General features: G+C 56.4%; 4 protein-coding genes across 4 annotated transcripts; 1 reads left to right on the top strand and 3 right to left on the bottom strand.

The window, feature by feature from the left end:
* Positions 1–4,129: 4,129 nt before the first annotated feature.
* On the bottom strand, positions 4,130–5,927 carry INS49_006667 (uncharacterized protein; the record flags this gene model as incomplete). The annotated part of the gene is made up of 2 exons (XM_043167437.1): positions 4,130–5,198; positions 5,260–5,927. 2 exons carry the CDS (start codon positions 5,925–5,927, stop codon positions 4,130–4,132), a joined length of 1,737 nt encoding a protein of 578 aa, XP_043028581.1.
* A 2,549-nt stretch (positions 5,928–8,476) lies between these two features.
* Positions 8,477–10,323, top strand: INS49_006666 (uncharacterized protein; the record flags this gene model as incomplete). Its single annotated transcript, XM_043167436.1, has 4 exons — positions 8,477–8,518; positions 8,656–9,405; positions 9,463–10,124; positions 10,179–10,323. 4 exons carry the CDS (start codon positions 8,477–8,479, stop codon positions 10,321–10,323), a joined length of 1,599 nt encoding a protein of 532 aa, XP_043028580.1.
* A 1,570-nt stretch (positions 10,324–11,893) lies between these two features.
* On the bottom strand, positions 11,894–14,886 carry INS49_006665 (uncharacterized protein; the record flags this gene model as incomplete). Its single annotated transcript, XM_043167435.1, has 4 exons — positions 11,894–14,182; positions 14,232–14,510; positions 14,574–14,664; positions 14,783–14,886. The coding sequence occupies 4 exons, from the start codon at positions 14,884–14,886 to the stop codon at positions 11,894–11,896; spliced, it is 2,763 nt and encodes a 920-aa protein (XP_043028579.1).
* A 1,181-nt stretch (positions 14,887–16,067) lies between these two features.
* On the bottom strand, positions 16,068–19,167 carry INS49_006664 (uncharacterized protein; the record flags this gene model as incomplete). Its single annotated transcript, XM_043167434.1, has 6 exons — positions 16,068–16,656; positions 17,061–17,250; positions 17,834–17,914; positions 18,169–18,474; positions 18,580–19,036; positions 19,117–19,167. The coding sequence occupies 6 exons, from the start codon at positions 19,165–19,167 to the stop codon at positions 16,068–16,070; spliced, it is 1,674 nt and encodes a 557-aa protein (XP_043028578.1).
* Between the last annotated feature and the right edge of the window lie 275 nt (positions 19,168–19,442).

Here is a 19,442-nt window from a genome sequence, read left to right as displayed (position 1 = left end):
GCACTCCAAGCCTTCGTGATGAGCCGCGCGATACGAGCGGTACGCTGGCTCTACTAGTAGGAATCTAAAAAGTCTCCGCGTATACACGCACAGGCGTATTCGAGCTGAGCCACAATTGGAACCCCGTCGGAGCCAAAAGTACCATGTTCCTGAATCCCGCCCGACTGACACCAGCCATGCGGTCGGCTGGGAGACGCGCTCCCGAGCCCGACCAACCAGGCAGCCGTTGCTACCGGGGACACGATGAGAGAGATACTTCGTCCCTAAGGAGCCTCGGAGCAAGGTTTACTGCCCCGGCTCCGTTCCCTCGCCCGGTGACTCTTCAGCCATCACACGTGGCTTGTCTTTGTTGTTGGCGCTGACGACGACGCGCCCAGCGGAGACATATTGCCACGGATGGTCCGGTGAGCTTCACAGGGGGTCTTGGCTGACCCAAACTTTTTGATGAGACAGTCTCATCTCTTTCCCCCAGGATCGAATCGCAAGCCTGAGGGGCTCGGCCTCGGCCACAACGGCTGGCCGAGCAGCTTTCATCCCGAGGCCCAGGCATGTGGGCACTATCCGCTCTCGCGTGGTCCCCATCGATCCGTCTTATACGGATAGTCTACAGAAATATACTAAATTGCTCCCGCCCTTCTGGCTGCGCTCCCCCCAACCGAAAACGGCCGCGGAGACTTCGGCTACGGCTAACTCTCGGCTACCCTGTGCGCTGTGCGCGTCGGCCTCGTCTCTGCCACCCCCGGTGACGACGAGAGCCGTCCTGCCGGGTCAGCTCGGTTCCGCGCCGCGCCGGGCTGCGGCCGGCTCGCCCTCGACGTGAGCAAAGAATCTCTAGGGTGATGATGATGGCTGTGCCCGTCTACAGGTCTGTGGGCAGATCGAAATACATCATCTGCTCGTAATCAATGTAATAAATCCGGCCCGTACATTGTAGCGAGGCCGGGCGTCCTAGGTACCAGAGCAGCCCACAGAAAAAGAGAAAAAAGGAAGAAAGAAAAGTTCCATGCTGATTTTCTCACACAGACCCACCTGTAGGGCTGAGCGAACCGCCCAGGTGGAACGACATACCCTCCTCCTCGACCGCCCACGGAGCAGGGCACGAGATCATTGCGCGCAAGGGCTTACTCCTACGTTTGAACCCTTTGTCCTGTAGGGCTCTGGCTGCTTACTGTCGTACATGTCTATCTGTCTGTCAATCAGTCAGTCTGTGTCTGTCCTGGAATGATGACACCGCTTCCCGTGCCCGCAGGGCGGTCCTGCAGCTTGCTGCTGCTAGCCCACACCGACACTCTGGGACAGGATGATCAAGGCTGTGCAGTGTATATCTAGACTATATGCATGTATCTGCATGTGTGTGTGTGTGTGTTGTGGTGTGTTGTTCGCGAGTCCTGCGGTGATGCAGGAGCCCGGCGCGTGTCCTGCACAGATAGATAGATCATTTCGTACCCCCGACCACTGCATTGCTCCCCGCGGGGGGCTGCCGAACATCACGAAAGGCCCGGGCGAGTCCGTAATGCTTTCCAACTTTGCGGTTCGGCCGTCTTACACCCACGCCTGCCCCTTCCGGCGGGCTGGTTCATCGTGGGGAGAAGCCTGTCGCGGCTTCGCTCATTGATGCAAGCATGGCACTCACAAATGGGACATGGCCGCGCTGCTCCATTGTTGTTCAATGTGCACGGGAGGCTCGGCAGTGCTGCGAATCACACATTTGGACGATGGGCTCCTGACCCGCCAAAGCCGTCGCGAGGGCGCGAGAGGCCGACTGTGCGGTCTGCCGATACCGCGTGCACAGATATGCCTCAGATGCGATTGGCAGCCTCGAAGCCCCGCGGGACGTGTCGCCGACGACGCCCGTGATGCGACCTCGAAGATCCCGAGACCTGCCGCGGGCGATCCCTCCTCCACATGTTCTCAGAGGGAGAGAGAAAAGGGTAACATATGCCTCACCGTCGTCGCCCGGCAGGGTTGTAGCGCATCGTTGTTTGTTAATCTGTGCGGTCTTACTCATCCAATTTCACAGGCTCCCACCCTCCAATCCGTCCCGTTGACTTTCCTTACCCTGCAGGGAAAAAAAGCCACACTCCTTCCGGCGACAAAAAGAACCCTGCAGGGCCACGAGGTTTGATGACACCCCTGGGCTGGGGGAAAGGAATGTTGTATGTATGCATGTAAGACGAAAGGGCCCTGCTACGAGGTACTACATTGCAGTCCTGACCCGTCTGCTCGTCGTTTCTTACCAAATCCGGTCACCGTCTCGACGGGACAAGAGGTTGCCTTGGGCTGTGTAAGCCACTCACTTCTGCTTCGCCCAGCCCCGGAATTGGTGTGTGACGAGCCTGGGGAAACAATCAATCCCCATTGTGTTTCCTTTTCCCGAGCTGCACGTTGATCTGCGAACCTCTCTGGTTGACTCATTTCGCATCAAGTCGAGTTTTCAGTTAACTCCGCTTGGCAGGTGTCGGATGTTTTTGGTCACGTCGGCGAGTCTAGGTGATAGCTCGCGGCGTTCTCGGCGATACGGGGCGGGTAGCCCAGACTGCCGATCCCTGCTCATTTTTGGTGGCCCGTGCTGCTCTTTGTACCCTTGGTACCTGGCAGCTGGGTTGTTTGGGACTTGGGCACGGACTTAAAGGGTTTTCGATCGGACAGACCCACCAGTCCGGTGCAACCGGCAACGGTGGGCACGACCTCACTCGTGACGCAACATATCCTCTGACAGATCTCGGGGCTGGTCTCCAATCTGCCCGCGTCGTCGTCGGGGCCGTGGGCTTTCCCGTGCCTTGTAGCAGAAGCTTACTTCCGCCCTAAAGACGGCGGGCTCGCATTCGGGACAGTGTTCTCTACATGACGCACACAAGTCGTCTCTGATGACTGTCTGTCTGTCGCCGGGCTTGACACAGGCCCCGACGCCGGCCACAGCACGCGACAGAGCTCCATTGGACGGGATTCAGGGCTGTTTGACTTGGCCTCTGGTTGTCAACAGTGTTGCATCCTATGTTTGTCAACACCCGTAGTTTAGCCTACCGAGCTGATCTGGATGACACAGGCACATCTGCCCCCCCCTGACAATAGCAAACCTCGCACCATGCCTGCTGCTAACTCCCATCGGTCACCGATCCTATCATAATGTAATTTCCTCCAAGACCAATTCAAACGGGCATTGTAAGGGGGACAAAGGTATCGAGCAAGATGAGAGGACAAGCCACGGCATTCGTCACCCCAGACCTGTCAAGTTGACACGCGGTGGGGAAAGGCCGCCGGCCAACCAGCCATATCCGCTGGCACGATTCCCCAGCATCTCGAAACCGAACTGCTGGTGTCGTGGCTCCACCGAGACTACGTACATCCCGAGCCCCAAGCCCGCCCGCCTCACACACGCCCGTCCGCCCGGCTGCTTTGACACTGCTTGGCTCCAAGGTGAGGAGCTCGGTGAGTGTACATGCTTGGATGCATGTGTGTATGAATGAATGCATGTATCGACATATTGAAACGGGGTCGAGCACCTCTAACAGCGGACACGTACAAGCAGATGCTGAAAATCAACCCGGCCAAGCATTATCAATGCTTACTATTATGACCTCTTAAAGCACAGGTCCAAAAAAGGGCTGAACGGATTTAGCCCCTGAATCTGACTGACACCAGTTCTCTCCCCCCCCCCCCAGCCCTACGCCCTGATCCCTGTCTCCCGCTCCTCCCATCTTTTTCACCTCAGCTCAGGGGTAGGATTTCATGCACACATTTCCCGTTCCATCTTTTTCAGCCCCACGGTGCGGGCGCTCGAGATGAGTCTCAAGTGTGGTCCTTCTTGGGGGCCAAGTTAGGGGAATTGAGGCTCAGGTACGGAGTATTTGCAACTCCATCGATATTCCTCAAATCTGGGCTGGTCAATGCAAGGGACAAGGTGGGTGGGATACATTCTCCTTGTACCTTGGACTGTGCGTCCTCGTCTTGGATGTGGGCTTTCTTAGCCGCCAGCCTGGCGTCGCATCCGGGTCGGTCGTGCCAGGTACACACCGTTGGTATCTCATGGAGGTATCTTCACATAGGTAGACTTGACTTGGCAGAGATATCGTCCGTAGACGATGAATTCTAACTATGCGTCTGAAAGTTACAGTGACAGACAGACAACTCACGCTTTTGCCCGATTGAGCTTTACCTTGCCCCTCTTCCTCTTGCTGCCGACCTCCCTGTCCTCCTCGATGTCCAGCAGTGCTTCCCGCTTCTTCTCGCCCACGACGTTGAGCGAGTCGCGGACCACCCTAGTCTCCAGGTTCACTCCCTCCTCCTCCCACTTGACCATCTGCCGACCCACCCGTGCCTCCACCGCCAGGACGAGGTCGACATCCCTCTGCCCGACGAACGTGACAGCGTCGCCCTTGCGCCCCGCACGGGCCGTACGTCCCACCCGGTGGATGTACACGTCCGGGTCCCGGGGGATGTCGTAGTTGATCACGGTGGCCACCTCGGGGATGTCAAGACCACGGGCCGCGACGTCGGTCGCCACGAGGATGCGCGACACACCGGCGCGGAAGCGGCTGAGGTTGTCAACGCGTTGCCGCTGCAGCAGCTTAGAGTGCAGCGAGGTGACGGGGTGCTCGAGCAGGTACAGTAGGTGGTGCAGGTACCTGGCCGTGTCGGTCCGGTTGCAGAAGATGATGGTGAGCTTGTCCTTGTTGCCGTCCGTCTTGAGGAACTCGTGCAGGTAGTGCTCGCGGTGCGTCACCGGCACCTGCATGTACAGCTGCCTGAGCGACGGCGGGATCGCCAGCGTCTCCGTGTCGACCTCGCACACGAACACCGGCTGCTTGCCGGGCTTCGTCGGCATCTCCTTGAGTGCGCGGACCTCCGGGGTCACAGTAGCGGTGAACAGGAGTGTCTGGCGCTGGGAGGACGGGGGCAGCACGTCGAGGCACTCCTCAACGTCCGGCAGCATGCTCCCCGGCCCGTCCGCCGAGAGCAGGCGGTCTGCTTCGTCGAGCACTAGGGACCTGACGCGCCGGAGGCCGCAGATGGTGTCCTCGCCAGACGTGCGGATGTGATCTGCCAGACGGCCGGGAGTTGCGATGACGATGTGTGGACGTTCTGCCAGTGCTATTGCTTGCGCTCGCATATCGGCGCCGCCAGTGATCAGCAGGGCCTTTAGCGTCTGGGGCGAAGAGATGGCCTTGAACTGCTCAAATAGCTGCAGCGCCAGTTCACTGTCCTTGAGGGTCAGCGCTTTTGACTTTGCTGGAGAGGTATCGAGGAGATTGGACTTACCGCGTAGGTGTCAGGACGAGCCCATAGATAGCAGATGGGTCCTCTGCCCATCTTTGGAGGATGGGAACTGCAAACGCGACCGTCTTTCCCGAACCCGTCCTACTGCCACCAATACAGTCCCTGCCCTTTAATATCTCGGGGATACAGCCCTTCTGAATACCGGTAGGCCTCTTGATGGCCATGTTGGCCAAAGACTGTACCAGCCACGGCCGAACGCCCAGAGAATCAAAGGTTGTGTGAGGGTCTATTGGCGCCGTAGTGCCTGTTCCGACGACGACCTCTCTCGTGACGTCCTGCACAACGGCGGGTTTAGGAGCAGGCTCACCCGCAGCCTTCCGCCTGATACGCGAGGGTGCGCTGAATGAGACGGGTGCTTTCGGCAGATCATCTTTGTCGCTCCCATCTTCCTCCTCATCCTGTTTTGGAGAGTGTTTGCGTCTCTTCCGAGGCGCATCACTGTCCAAAGAGTCTGAGTCTGAATGTGGCTCGGAATCACCCCCACTGCTGAGACCAGCCTCGCCCTCACTGTCACTCTCACTCCCGGTCCCGCTGGCGCCGTCCTGGCTATCGACCTCGTCGACTTCGGATTCTGATGCAGATGGTGGGTCTGCCACAGGTTCTTGGGTCTTGGCCTGGGCCCGAGCAATCGCCTTGTTCTTCGAAGGCATATTCCTAGGTCTTTGGCGCGCTGTTGTGTTGTCTGCGCACCAGCGTGCATGAGGTTGAGGATGCGAAAAAAGTCACTGAAGAAACTAAGAGTGGGTTCGAGCAGGGTTCACCCAGCCAATGACGCCCGCTCCCGTGCCACCTTAGTTGCGCTAAGGCGGACCCGTTGACGCGCGCTTCAGGAACTCGGTGATCCCCACTGGACCGGTCTAGCCCATGTGGTGGCAGGCCCGGTAGGATAGCATGCTTTGGTATACCTCCCTTGGGACATCCACCCACGCCATAGGGCTTTTCTTCCTATAACTTCGCTTAGAACATCCTTTCAAGGCAAGATCTCCTATTTCGAATGCGGTGCAGCATTGACACTACTACGAGATAAGCGCCAATGCCCCGGTAGGTCCTTCTTAGCTCGTTGATGCATGGACCGGTGCCAACGCCTTGGGAATTTCCTGCCAGCCAGTCTGCAAAGCGGCGTCTCGAACCAACAGGGTGTGATTTTAAAGTTCGGTCTACTCTGCCCTGTCTGTGTTCGTTCAATCGCAGAATGTAAAGTAGTATTGCTACGCTCGTAGACGCGGCTATCGAGCCCTGAGGTCGAGAAAAGACCAAGGCCTAGGGCACGATGTTTTGCCAGGTCCGTGCCTAGAAACTGGGCTGCAACTTTAATTTCTGAGCGAGACCGAGATGGCAGAGTCGTTGTCACGACAAATACCTCCCGGGAAGACGCAGGCCGGCAGCGGAGACCGAGGCCGTAAACAGTAGATGATGGTTCGACCGAGCAACACATCCGTCGTTGTCTGTAATTTGTATGCATGGGCCGGTGTTGCATCACATCCCGTCACATCTGCCAATACACGAGCAGGTGGCCAATGGTGCGGGATCTGCAGATGACCCCTAGCTCGATTGAGATGCGAGTGCGGATCAAGGGAGCCAGGGCTGCATTGGCCGGGTGGGAACCCGACATCTTGGGCCTCTCCATACGGTGGCCCTTTTGCCAGATGATGAGCAGCCTCGACTCGCAGAGCAACGAATGGGACCCCAGGGGCAGAGGCAGTCAGATCTGTTGGTGGGGACTGTGTGTGGGCAGAGGTTCTGACATTTTCTTTTGCTGCTGGTGGTCAGCCGGGGGAGGTGAAGCCGTACAGTAGCTCACTGTGCTGTGTGTAAGACGACCAGACATCTGGGATGAAAAATTCTCTGGTGTGGATAGAGGCAGATCAGATAGATACAGCAGACTAGATGCTGCAGATGGCGAGAATCATCAGCACACCAGCACCCCGGCCTCCTTCCCTTCATCTCCCAGCTGCCATCCTGCTCCGCCGAACCCGCAATGCTGCGTAGATATGCCTCCATAGGCAGCAGGGATGTGCACGTTGGGCTGAGCTGGATCGGGGCCTGGATGATGCGATGGTGATGGGTGACAGTAACGGTGACATCGGTAGGAGATGGTGATGATGGTCGGCCTGGTGGTGCATATGACAGGATTCACGACCGTGTGTCAACAGCCGCCGGCCCAGGCAGCTGGGGAACAGGCACGTCTTGCGACAGGCTGGCGGGAGGTGGCGGGCTCCCCATGCCATCCCTGCAAGCCCACCCCAATCCACCGTCAGGCACGTCGGATTGGGCCACACAGCTCAGACCGTTGCGAAGAAGTGGGAAGCAACTGACCCCTCCTCCCTCACTGCCCGTCCCGCCTGCCCAGTGCCCACTGTCTGAGGTGAGCTGCAACCCTCCGCCCCCTGTCTGCCCCAGTTCTTGGGCTCTGAGTTCTGAGCCTGAATTCTGCACCAGCTGGAACAGCATGACCGGGAGTGGTGCCTGCTGGCCGTATCTAGGACTCTTGGTCCTGGTCAGCTCAACCTGGAAATACCCCCTCCACCCAGACACATACGGACGGACAGACGGGGCAAACACTGCTTCTGCGTTGGATCCAGTCTCATCAATCTATCTCCTCTCCTCTCTCAACACATATCCGCCCATAGCTTGTCGAAGAAGCCTCTTTTGCATCGCAATTAGCTGGGCCATGCAGAGCTTGGACTTCCGTGGCAGCAACTTTTTGGCGCTCAATTCATGCTCCGCGGCCTAAGCCACCATCTCCCCGTCACTGAGCGAGCCGACGTTGCATCAAGTCGACCTGGACCCGGCACCAACTCGACTCGACTCGACTCGACACGCCGCCGCAGCAGCAGCACCCAGCAGCGTCCGAATTGCGAGTCTCCGAACCACATCGACGCGTGGTCTCCTGCCCGTCCAGCTCGCGTCTGAAGTCATCGGTTGCCTCCTGCCCTCTCTCTCTCAAACGACCTATTTGCTGGCTTCCCCACGGGCACGGCTAGCATTGATCGTCTGAGCTTGTTTCCCCCCTATTTTCCGTCCCAGCAAGCTCGACCCCTCGCAACGGGCTCATTGCTTGCCCGGGAAAGCCTATCCACCATCCACATATACACTTGGCACAGCCGCCTGGTGATTCCACCTCGGCCGAACTTCCCGCCCTCACCGTCCAACAAGTCTCCGCCTCCACAGAGGCTCTGCTTGCGTCCCCTGCCCCATGATGCATGAGCAAGGGAACTCTAACGGCGAGCCGGCCGCACCTGTGAGCTTTCTTTGTCCCGTCCTGCCCCGTCGGCCTGCCTTGTCACCCCTTTGAGCCCGTCATATATATGCCGGACTGCAGCCATCCTCGTGCTCCCCCACGGCAGAAAACCAAACAACTAACCCGGTCTGGTGCAGCACATGTCGAACCCACAAGATCCACAAGCACCAATGCTCTCCCAGTCACCAAATCTCGTACCCATGATGAACGCCCCAGCGCCTCTCCTTCGGCCCGCCATACCAGGTGCAAGAGGCGGTGGCGCCCGCACTCCTCGCCTGGGACTCGCTATACCGCCCTCTCCGAATGTCAAACCCGTAGGCGCGGGGGCTGGCGGTGTCGGCCAGCCTTCCCGGCCGCCCCTACCCAAGCTCAACCTTGCCACACCTATGGGCACGTCTGTGGCTCCTCAAGAACACCAACCCTCGCGTGGCTCACAACCAGGCCATAGCGCCAGTGGCGGCAGCGAGAGCAGCGCTGCACACAGCCGAACGGGCAGCTTCGGGCCGCTGGACGGCAGGGGCAGCAACCCAACCTCGGCTGGCTCGCAGTATTCCGCGCTCTCCTTCGCCTCGCAGTACGGCCTCGGCGGCGCAAAACCACATGGCACTCCCGATCCTGTGAGTGCCGTGGGCTCGCTTTATTCGAACGCCAGCGAGGGCGGTGCCGGCATGGAGCGTGAGGGCAGCATGCACGGCTTGGAAGCGTCCTTTGACAAGATGAGCTTGGAGAAAGCCAGGACACTTGACGCAGAGGACCTGGACGACGAGGGCTGGCGGATTGTGAGCATGGAGAATCGAATTGTCGAGCTCGGTGGCCTCGGTGAGGGCGCTGGAGGCGCCGTCACGAGGTGTAAGCTCAAGGGAGGCAAGACTGTTTTTGCTCTCAAGGTAACGCACACAACTGCAATGTCCACCCCGACACGCACGTCCTAACCAGAAGCCCAGGTGATCACAACGAACCCGGATCCGGATGTGAAGAAGCAGATTCTGCGAGAAATCAACTTCAACAAGGGCTGTGCGTCGGAACATATCTGCAGGTATTACGGCGGTTTCCTAGAGCCTTCTACTGCCACCATCTCCATTGCCATGGAATTCTGCGAGGGTGGTTCGCTCGACAGTATCTACAAGGAAGTGAAACGGCTCGGAGGCCGGACGGGCGAGAAAGTCCTGGGCAAGATTGCCGAGGGCGTGTTGCAGGGCCTGACCTACCTCGAAGCCAAGCGCATCCTCCACCGCGACATCAAGCCGTCCAACATTCTACTGTGCCGCAACGGCGAGGTCAAGCTGTGCGACTTCGGCGTGTCTGGAGATTTTGGTACCAAGGGCGAGGCGAACACGTTCATCGGCACAAGCTACTACATGGCACCAGAGCGAATTACGGGCCAGACATATACTATTACTTCTGACGTGTGGTCCACGGGCGTGACACTGCTCGAGGTGGCGCAGCACCGCTTTCCATTCCCGGCCGATGGCACAGAGATGCAGCCCAGGGCCGGTCTGATCGACCTGTTGACGTACATCGTACAACAACCTATCCCCAAGCTGAAGGATGAGCCTGAGGCGGGCATCTTCTGGAGTGACAACTTCAAGCATTTCATTGAGAGCTGGTAAGTCGTCTTCTTTGAAACGGAGCGAGCACGTAACTGACCCACGTCCAACAGCCTTGAGAAGAACCCCAAGCGCCGTGGTATGCCATGGAAGATGCTAGAGCACCCATGGATGACGGAGCTGAAGACGAAGCGTGTCAACATGGGCAAATATCTGTCCCAAGTATGGGGCTGGGACGATGCCAAGGGGTCAAAGTGATGAGAACCCATCGCGTGACGCATGGAGACACCATTTTGCATACAGAACCATAGCATCACATTCTCTGCCGCAGAGATGAACGACATTTGACCAACAAAATTTCAACCACACCACGCCATATACTATCACAGCGGCCGAACGCGCACTGTAAGGGTCACTCCGAATCGATCATACCAGAACGGCTAGCATTGGAGCATTTCGAAATCACATAGCGCGAGCGTCTACCCCACCAGCCTGTGCTGCACACCACCGTTGACAGACACAATTTGCATCTTGGGCAAGCCAGGAATCATCAACATGACCACATTAATTGCGGGACCATTGGGCTGGACAGAATTGCCATGAGGCAGAAGATTGGTACGGCCTAGCACAAATAGCGACGGACATCGGGAATGAAGCAGGACCTTGGGCGGCCTGGTTACTTGAACAAATCTTGAAAATTCACATAAGGATAGGGAGGGCTCACATGATCACGGAGTCATTAGTGGGAATGGAAAGGGACACTTGAAGTGCCACTGCTCCCGTGCTACGATATCCAAAGTGAATGCTGAACTCTGATGTTCTCCCTTGTGTCTCTCCTGGGAAGTGATGACTGAGGCAACTGGAGCTTGCTCTTGCTGACCTCATGCACATGAGGCTGCAATATGCCGATGTTCCAGATTCCACATATACTTATTGTTGTGTTCACATAGGTTTTACCTTAGGCAAAGTTCCCTATTTTGATGCAACAGTGAGAGATTTCCCTTCAGAACATCAACGTACACACCTGCCAGGTATTTATACAAAGCTGAGTGAAGTCAGTGGCTCTAGTGACTCTAGCCACGCGTTGATGTCTGTCTGTCTGTCTTTCCTCATAATCACACCCCTTATCCTGTAGCAATTGTTCCTTTGTGGGTATTTACTCAAACAAACCACATGTGGTGGGTATTTACTCAAACAATGACATAGACCACAGGTCATCCACCAAGCCAGACCAAATTTCCGTATGTACTTTGGGTATCTCAATGATCCGTCCCTCCGTCACAAGTTTTCCGGGCCCGAACAAAACTCTTCCAAGCAGTTAAGTGTCGCATCTTCCCACAATGTGGCCTGAACCTGTTCGGTCCAAAAGTTTGGAAATTGAGACGGAGCGGATTCAAAACAAACCACTGAACAGCGGCCAATTAGAACACCATCTGAGAAATGCCGCACAGAGTTCACTTCGAGCCCCGGGTCAGAAGCAGGACTACCAGATCAAACCAAACTTGAGCAACCGGGTGACGTGCAGACAGACAGTGGAGACTCTTTAGGCCACCGATTTCCGTCAGATCTTTTGCGAGGTGGCCAATTTCGATCGTAGCTCCAGCGTCATGGCGCGTTCCATATTACATAATGTTCTCATCCATCAAGCAGTTTTCATCAGGTATGCGATCATGTAATGCTTGTTGTAAAGACGACGTCGTGGCAAGCTGTGGGTCTTGGGTTTCGAGCCATCACACTTCGTTGTGTGAAGAGACAGGAGTAACACAGCCAGGCTTCAACAAAGCAGTCAAGCAGATTTGCGCAGGCACATTGCAAGAGCGCTCACTTTTCAGGACGGGCTGAGGGGCTTGACCTCCTTCTCCTTCTCCGGTTCCACCTCGGCCATGAGCTCCCGGAGGACAACTGTGGCGTAGGCGCTGGAGTTCAGGCTGAACTCCAGGACGACCGCAATCTTGACCGTGTCCTCTTCCGCTGCTGACAGGTCTTTCTGGGTGAAGGACTCGACAGCCTCCTTGCTGAGACGATCATCGTTCCTCTTCCTGAACCACTCTGCTCTGGGCAAAGCTGTGGTCGGCGTTGTTTCCTTCTCCAGGGGAGCTTCCTGGATGCCGGCACCTTTCTCGGTGCCACTGCTGCTGGAGCGGCTCGCAGCTTGCGTAGTCTCGGTGCCTTCCGCCGTTGCCTTTGTCGAGGGCATCGTCAAGATAGGATTCTGCAGGTGTTTGTTGAGTGCCTCCATCGCGACTGCATTTTGAATGGCTAAAGCCTCAGGTGTGGGCGCTTCGGTATTGAATGAGGGTGCGGGGAGCTCGTGACCAGGCGATTTTGCTTTGGCTGTGAAGCCAGCATTGCCAGATTCTGGGACACTCGGCTGCCTCGTAGGCACCACAGGCCTTATGGACTGCAGGTCCTCACCCTCAACATCATCCACGTAGAGGGGAGCGCCTCCGCTGGAAGCCATAGGTTCCGTGGTCTCCTTGGACTGCGACTCCAGAGGAGTGTCCTCATGCTTGGTCTTAATTCTCTTGAGGCCACCATCCTCGGATCGCTGCACCCAAGTCTCGTTGATGCGAGGCTCAACCTCAGGGCTCTCCTTCATCTGGCGACGACGCTCTGCGTCAATTTTGTCATCGTGAGCGGTAGGATTTGCTGCGAAGGTATTCCAGCTGGTCGCGGTGGCCAGCTTCTCTGGATCCTTGGCGATCTCTTGGGCCTTTGATTCAGCCTTTCGCTGCTCGATGAGATTGGCATCGGTCGGCCGCATCTGCTCGTTGTCGTCTGTGTAAGTGCGGACTTCCCACTTTGGCTCTCCAATGAATTTGCCGACAATATGGCGGTAAGCCCCGCTAAGGCTGAAATCCTTCTTTGCTCGGCGCATTTGGTGGGGATTCAGTCCACCATTCTCTGGTCTTGACATGAACTCGACATAGAACTCGCCGATATCATTGTCCGGGTAGAGGACGTCGTAGCCAGGGCAGGGCAGCACAAGATCGAAGACGGTGTACTTGCCGCTCTGGACCTCGGCCGAGGTGAGGTGCCGGGCTCTCTGGAAAATTGGCTCACCAGATGCAGTTGTATCACCCGCGACTTCGACATTGTCGACAGCAGCCTTCTCTGAAGTTACCAAAACCAAATCTCCAGGAATGACCTTGGATCCGTACTTGGCCCAACGATGGGAGACAGCATGGTTCCAGACGTATGATTGGTAGGCATGAAGATACAAGTTCCGCATGCCGCGTGTGATGGTGAGGATCGCACCCTGGGGATCACGCGGGTTCTTAGCTAGGTGGCTGATGACGTTCATCTCCGAGCCGAAACGTCTCGGCATGTACTGAAGCGCAGCCTTTGCGTTTCTGGCCGTCTTCCATTGAATAATGGCACGAACGCGGTTGATCTCATCTCGATTGGCCGGAGTCTCTTCGACAGAGCCAGACATGACCTTGCTCATGTAATCTGGATCGACGTGTAGAATCCCGTCGATGACGGCTTCGTAGTCTTCCATCAACAACATTTTGCCGAGCTCATGCGTTCCGACAAAGTGGGTGCCGAATCGCTGGAGGCCAAAGTAATTGATGAAACCATACTTGGCCATCTCCGCGACGGCCGACTCGACAGCCTGAGTGGTCATTTGAACCCGACGCTTAAGCGAGCACCCTTGACCACGGCTGACAGAAACATTCTTGACAGTAATCTTGAACTCATTGCCACCATGGTCGCCAAGCTGTATGGGGTATTTGCTGTATTTGTAGTCACCCATCTTGATGGCGGGAATCTGACCGTTGAGGAAATCCAGAGTTTGATGCTTGGCGTGGAAGGCGCTGATGCGCTGGACCGTGGCTGCACGCCGGTCCTTGGTACCGGCGAAACCGAAATTGTTCGCCTTGATTTTGAGCATACGGGCAATCTGGTTGACGGCGTCCATGGTGTCTTTGTTTTCCTTGTAAAGAGTGAAGTGAAGATACTCGCCACCCATCTTCTTGAACGAGGGCTGGGTAGAGCGGTGGCGCTGGCCACCTGCACGAGGGTTCTTGGTGAAGCGGTTGGAAGGCACCGCAGTGATTATCCCATCGCTGCCAGTTTCCGTTTCTATGCGTGACTGGAAGATGCGACGGATTTCCTAAGCTATCGTTAGTCGAATGGTGTGTGTTTGAGTATCTGATTCTTACTTGGTGGATTTTTCCTCTCTGCGATCGCTCCATGGGAGGGAACTTGACAGAGTTGGCCCTGGGGTCAAGTCTGCTAGTGCCAGAGGCACCGATTCGCTCAAAAAGCTCCTTCAGTGCTTGTGTGGTGGACTCATCCAAGAGGCCACAAAGAATATTCAGGTCCTCGTCGCTGACCTGAAGGGACGAAGCATCACTTGCGGGAGCGGGAGCATCGCTTGCTGGGGTTGGAACGACGCTATATTGGGGCTTTTGATGAAATTGTCCAGGAATATGGACATCCTGTATCGCAGTCAGCCCTTTGTTTCGAGCAGGAAAAGGTTGGCCAAGAATAAAGCAACTGACAGTGTCCGTGGGTCTGGAGCCCAGGCTGTAATCTGAGAGATGGAGGACCTCGCCATTCTTCTGGATCTCGTTGACAAGGAAGTCAGTGAATCTATTTACAGTCAGCTTGATGTTTGCAGCCAAGTTCAAGACGAGTGAGTATGAGAAAGCTCCAAGGGCCAACCAGACGCGCCATCAGTCGTGGGCAGGCAGTACCAGCAGTCACATACCTCTTACGAACGTCACCGTGCCAGCCATGGTTTTGAGGAGAGCTGAAGTGAATGAGTCCCAGCTTCTTTTCTGAAGCTGCGCGAACAGAAGGCATGTAATTCATTGGCTGATTTGGATTGTGGGTTTGCTGCTGCGCTGCGTGATAAGGTCGATCGTGATAACGATTCTGGTTGCGAAAGGGCTGCTGGTGGGTGTCTGTGTCCTGAGTGGACTGAGAAGCCTGCTGCGGTGGGCTTGCCATCTTGACGTATTTCTGAGGCAGAGCTCCAGTAGGGTAATGAGTAGGGGCAATGGTGTTACGGCAAGAGATGAGAGACGTGTGTGTGGGTGCTTTGAGGGAGTGGGAAACCTCCCAGGCTGCAATGTGCAGCAGTCCTGGTCGTAGGACAGCAAACCGGTATCAAGAGATGGTTTATCCGTGAAAGATGTTCCTGAACGAATAAGTGCCACTGCAAAGTCAGCCCTGAAGCTGTTGTTCTGGTGGAAAGTGGGTTGATTGATCTTGAGCTGGTGAGTTTGTCAATTGAAGCCAAGGACCCTGACTTTTTGGAAGCAGTGGTGCCCCTCCAAAAAGTTCTTATCGATAACGTCAACAGCCTCTTAGCGTGGAAGGTACCTGGCGCCTAGACTGAATGGCAGAATTAGGCAGGTGACTCTCTGAAGGCTGTGTGGAAATCAGTAAGGATCATGTATACTTCATGAATTCAGGAACATGAGATTGCCAATGAGGTAACAAATCCTCATACCTGCAAGACCCGTTCATAAGTCCGATGCCAAATCGAGGATGAGAAGCTTTGAGTTCCGGCACGAAAGGTGTTCAAGCTTGTTAGTGCACCATAGGCGTTTTTTGTACAAATTTAGGTACACAGCCTGTAGCAGTTCATGGGATTTGCAAACGAAAGCCAGGTACTACAGTGAAATATGTCAGCTGTACTGATAAGGTCTATACCTGGGCACTCCTATAGTTGGTTACCCCAAAATTGGATTATCCTATGGCTGTTAGCCCAGTGAATACTATCTCAGTAGGTAGTGAATCTCAGTAGTGGCCTCAGTGGAGGTTATCCCCGTGGAGGATATCCCAATTGAGGTTACTACATGCAGGTTCACTCTTAGAAAATGGTAAACATAACTGATGATGTGCCGCAAGATGCGTGCTGTAGACCTATTTGAAACCATTCCATGCCCCCTAACAATATGCTTGTGTCCCTGCCCATCACACAATCATTCTCATATTAATATCTTCTGGTCGAGTCCCGTCACATGCCGTTGTGATCCTCTTGTCCGTTACTCCAGTACCCGCACATATGGGGCCGGAAACAGGCCCTTGGAACCCATGTAAACCCCATGATACCACTCCCCGTTCGCGTCCTCGATCTCCGTGATCTCCGCCCCCTTAGGGAACAGAAGCTCATCACTGTTCCCCGGGGCAGGGTACCAGGCCCACCGCGCCGACGCTTTCAGGCCAAACCCGCCATCCGGCGGGAAAGATGCGTCGCCCGCGTCTGTCGTCTGGGCTACGTCCCTGGCGACGAGTCTCTCTCGCTTGTCGTCACCTTCATACCAAACCCATCGCTGCAGGCTCGGCTCGTCCGCGACCGCCTCGACCTGCAGCCGCCGGCCGCCAACGAGGTCACGCAGGGTGTAGCGCTGCTGCCCACCATTGCCGTCCTGGAAACCCACAACTACCATCCGGTGGCCTTGGAGACACCGCCTCCAGCCAGATGGACCGTTCTCTGGGCTGACGCCACCATTTGAGGCCAGAGAGTAGTAGCACTGCTCGCATATATCATAGTCTCCGGGCCTCGAGTCCGGCACTATGGAGCTGACACACGTGAAGCAGTGGAAGCGACTCTGCGTGGGCGCGATGGGCATCCTGCAGACATCACACGTGGTGATGAAAGTCATGACTTTGAAGGGGCCAATGCTTGTTGCATTTAGGCCCACCATCATGGTCGCTGATGACGGACGCGATGGCGAGCGGGGGCTTGGGGGCAGCGATCCAGCTGAACGCAGTGAGAACTGGTGAGCCAGCGGGAGAAGGGTGTGCGTGCAGCTCCGGCCTTGATTTACACAGTCGTTACAGAAGCCCCTACGCGGTACAGAGTCAGCCATCGAAGAAGTGATCAAGATACAGCGAGGAGTATGCCACCGTATGCCCACAGTCTCTGTCAAAATCCACAGCCTGACAAAGGGCTTCAAGGCAAGTAGTGACACAGGGCCATGGCCATAGTAGATATTCCTTCCTAAAAAGGTAAACCAAGTCTGGAAGCTGCTTACCAATCGCCTTCGTTGCACACATCACAGCGCCAGTAGCACTCGTTCGACCATGCGAAGCACAGCGCGCAGAAGGTGCCACTCTGCAGACGCTCATATGGGTCTTCAGTCGACCAAGCCTTCCGGTCTTCGGCCGCGGATGCCACCATGGCTGTCGGTTGGAGGAAGCGGCTGGCCATGAGCTTGTGTGGCTCTGGTAAGGAAGGGTCGGATCTGCGCAGTCTTTTCCATCTATTAAATGCACCGTATCCGAACCCAAACCAATGCAGACAACCCTTGCCTGCACGGTAGCAGGCGAGACAGATATTCCAGTCACCATGTTTACATTCCGCACAGTTGTAATGCAGCTCGTACTCAATGTGGTCTCGGTCGCACCGGTCGCACCTTATTGCAGGCTCCACGAAGAGCGACGTGCGGTGCTTTTGATGGCCAGAGCTGGATGTAGGTGATGCCAGTAGGCTTGGGTTGGTTTGGGTGGAAGTAGAGTTCGGAGGTGGCGCAAAGACGATATCAGCGGGTCGCTGCTGCCGAATTGAGCTGGAGCTGGAATCGGAGGTGGTGGTCCTTTCTTGGGACTGTAATATGTTCAGGCCGTTGGCTCGCGCGCTGAAGGGCAGTGCCGTCGAAGGTGGTGACTGCACGAGGACTGGGTTGCTGCTTGGTACGTCCGATGTGCTCGCACTTCGCCCATCCGCAATGACTGGCCTTTTGGAAGACGTATTCAAACTGTTTGACCTCGCATTCAGGTCCGTCTGGGATCGCGCGCCTGCTCTGACCTCTGGCTGCGTAGGCCCGACTGGTAAGGTCGAGCTCCGGTCCCTGCTTCCGCTGGCGGCCCGCCGACGCCTCCTTGACTCCTGGACCTCCAAGTGGGTAGATCGTGAGGATATTGGTGGCCTGCTGCGCTCATCGGACTGGCTCGTGGCACTCGCCGATCTTGAATGATGGTCTGTCTGCCGGTTCGACGACCTCGAGGATACCCCAAGCTGAGGCCTTGGTTCAGACGGCCCGACATGGGAACTGCGAGAGGTGGCCCGGCTCCTTTCCACTGCCTCATGGCGTAGCCTTTCTCTCTCTCGCTGGCGCCTTCGATATGCTTCGGTTATCTTACGGCTCAGCTCGTCGTTGTTGATCAGGTCGATATTCTCCAGGTCCAGTCCGTCCAGTAGGCCTTCTTCCTGGATTTGCCGAGCAAATTCCTCCACCTCCCGCTCCATATCAATGTCGGCTGCGTCTGAAGAGCTGATCAGGGATCTAAGGGACGACTGATGCTCTATGTGACGCCTCTGCCTTTCCCTCAAGTCCTCGGTCCTTCGCCTGGACTCGTTGCTGCTGTTGCGGCTGTGTTCAGACCTCGACCCTACGTTGTCGGGCGACAACCTCGCATTCCGCTCTGCTCTGAGGGTAGGGTCCCTCTCTGCAGTGGCTCCGCGCCGATGCTGGCGCTCTCGAGCCCGCGAATCGCCAGTCCTAGTCGCACTCGTATCTCTCGTCCGATGTGAGCTGCCAGTCCTGGACCTACTCGAGGATCGATGCTGGCGTGACCTCGAAGCGGACACCTCGCCGTTCACAGCCTCGAGGAGGCTCATCTCCCGCACCGATTCGATCAAATTCCTCTCCCGCTCCTCCAGGCGTAACTGTTCGGCGGTTCGTTCCGGAATGTTCAGCTTCGGGAGCACGCTGTCTCCTGGCCTGTACTTGGCATCCATCTCTTCCTTTTCGGAGTCTGGTTTTGCCTTCTCTGGGTGTGCGGCAAGCACCATGTCCAAGAGCGAGGCAACAGTGGCATTGTGTCTCGTGTCTCGCACAGGAGCCCGGCATGACGGGCAGGTGAAGACCGAAGTCCCAGGCGCTGGCGGGTCGGGGCCATTCTCGGCTGCGTGGGCTTGCCAGGTGAACCAGTCCCTCAAGCAGGCGCCACAGAAGGTATGTAGACAGTCCAGGAGCGTAAGAGGGTGGTAAAGTAGCTCGGTGCAGATCTGACTCGGGACAGTGGTTAGAAGGGCTGCGGGAGCGGGGGCACGACGGCAAGGCGACTGAGACAGAGCAGGAGACTCACCGAGCACGTCAACTCTTTCTCCAGATCCAGTCCTGGCTTGGACGAGTCCATGCTTTCCCTTTCCACAGGAGCTTCCGCCCTCCGCTCTGCGATAGGGAAATCGCGAATCGCAAGAAGAGACTTGAGTGTGACCACCGATGCAGAGGCAAGGATCAGGGTTGCGCCAGGGTTATGGCGGCCGTGGCGACAACCAGGCAGATACCTAAATGTCTAAGAAGGACGGTATGAGCTGACAGGGTCCAGCGTTGTAGATCCATCCGAGGGCAATTGAGGAGACGATGCTCCGGACATCGAAGGCTATCCTCGAAATTTTGCAGAAACCTGGC

This window comes from Diaporthe citri (assembly GCF_014595645.1).
Source record: "Diaporthe citri strain NFHF-8-4 chromosome Unknown scaffold_2, whole genome shotgun sequence".
NCBI classification, from domain to species: domain Eukaryota; kingdom Fungi; phylum Ascomycota; class Sordariomycetes; order Diaporthales; family Diaporthaceae; genus Diaporthe; species Diaporthe citri.
The sequence above is the reverse complement of the archived record's forward strand: the minus strand, read 5'-3'. Positions and strand labels throughout refer to the sequence as shown.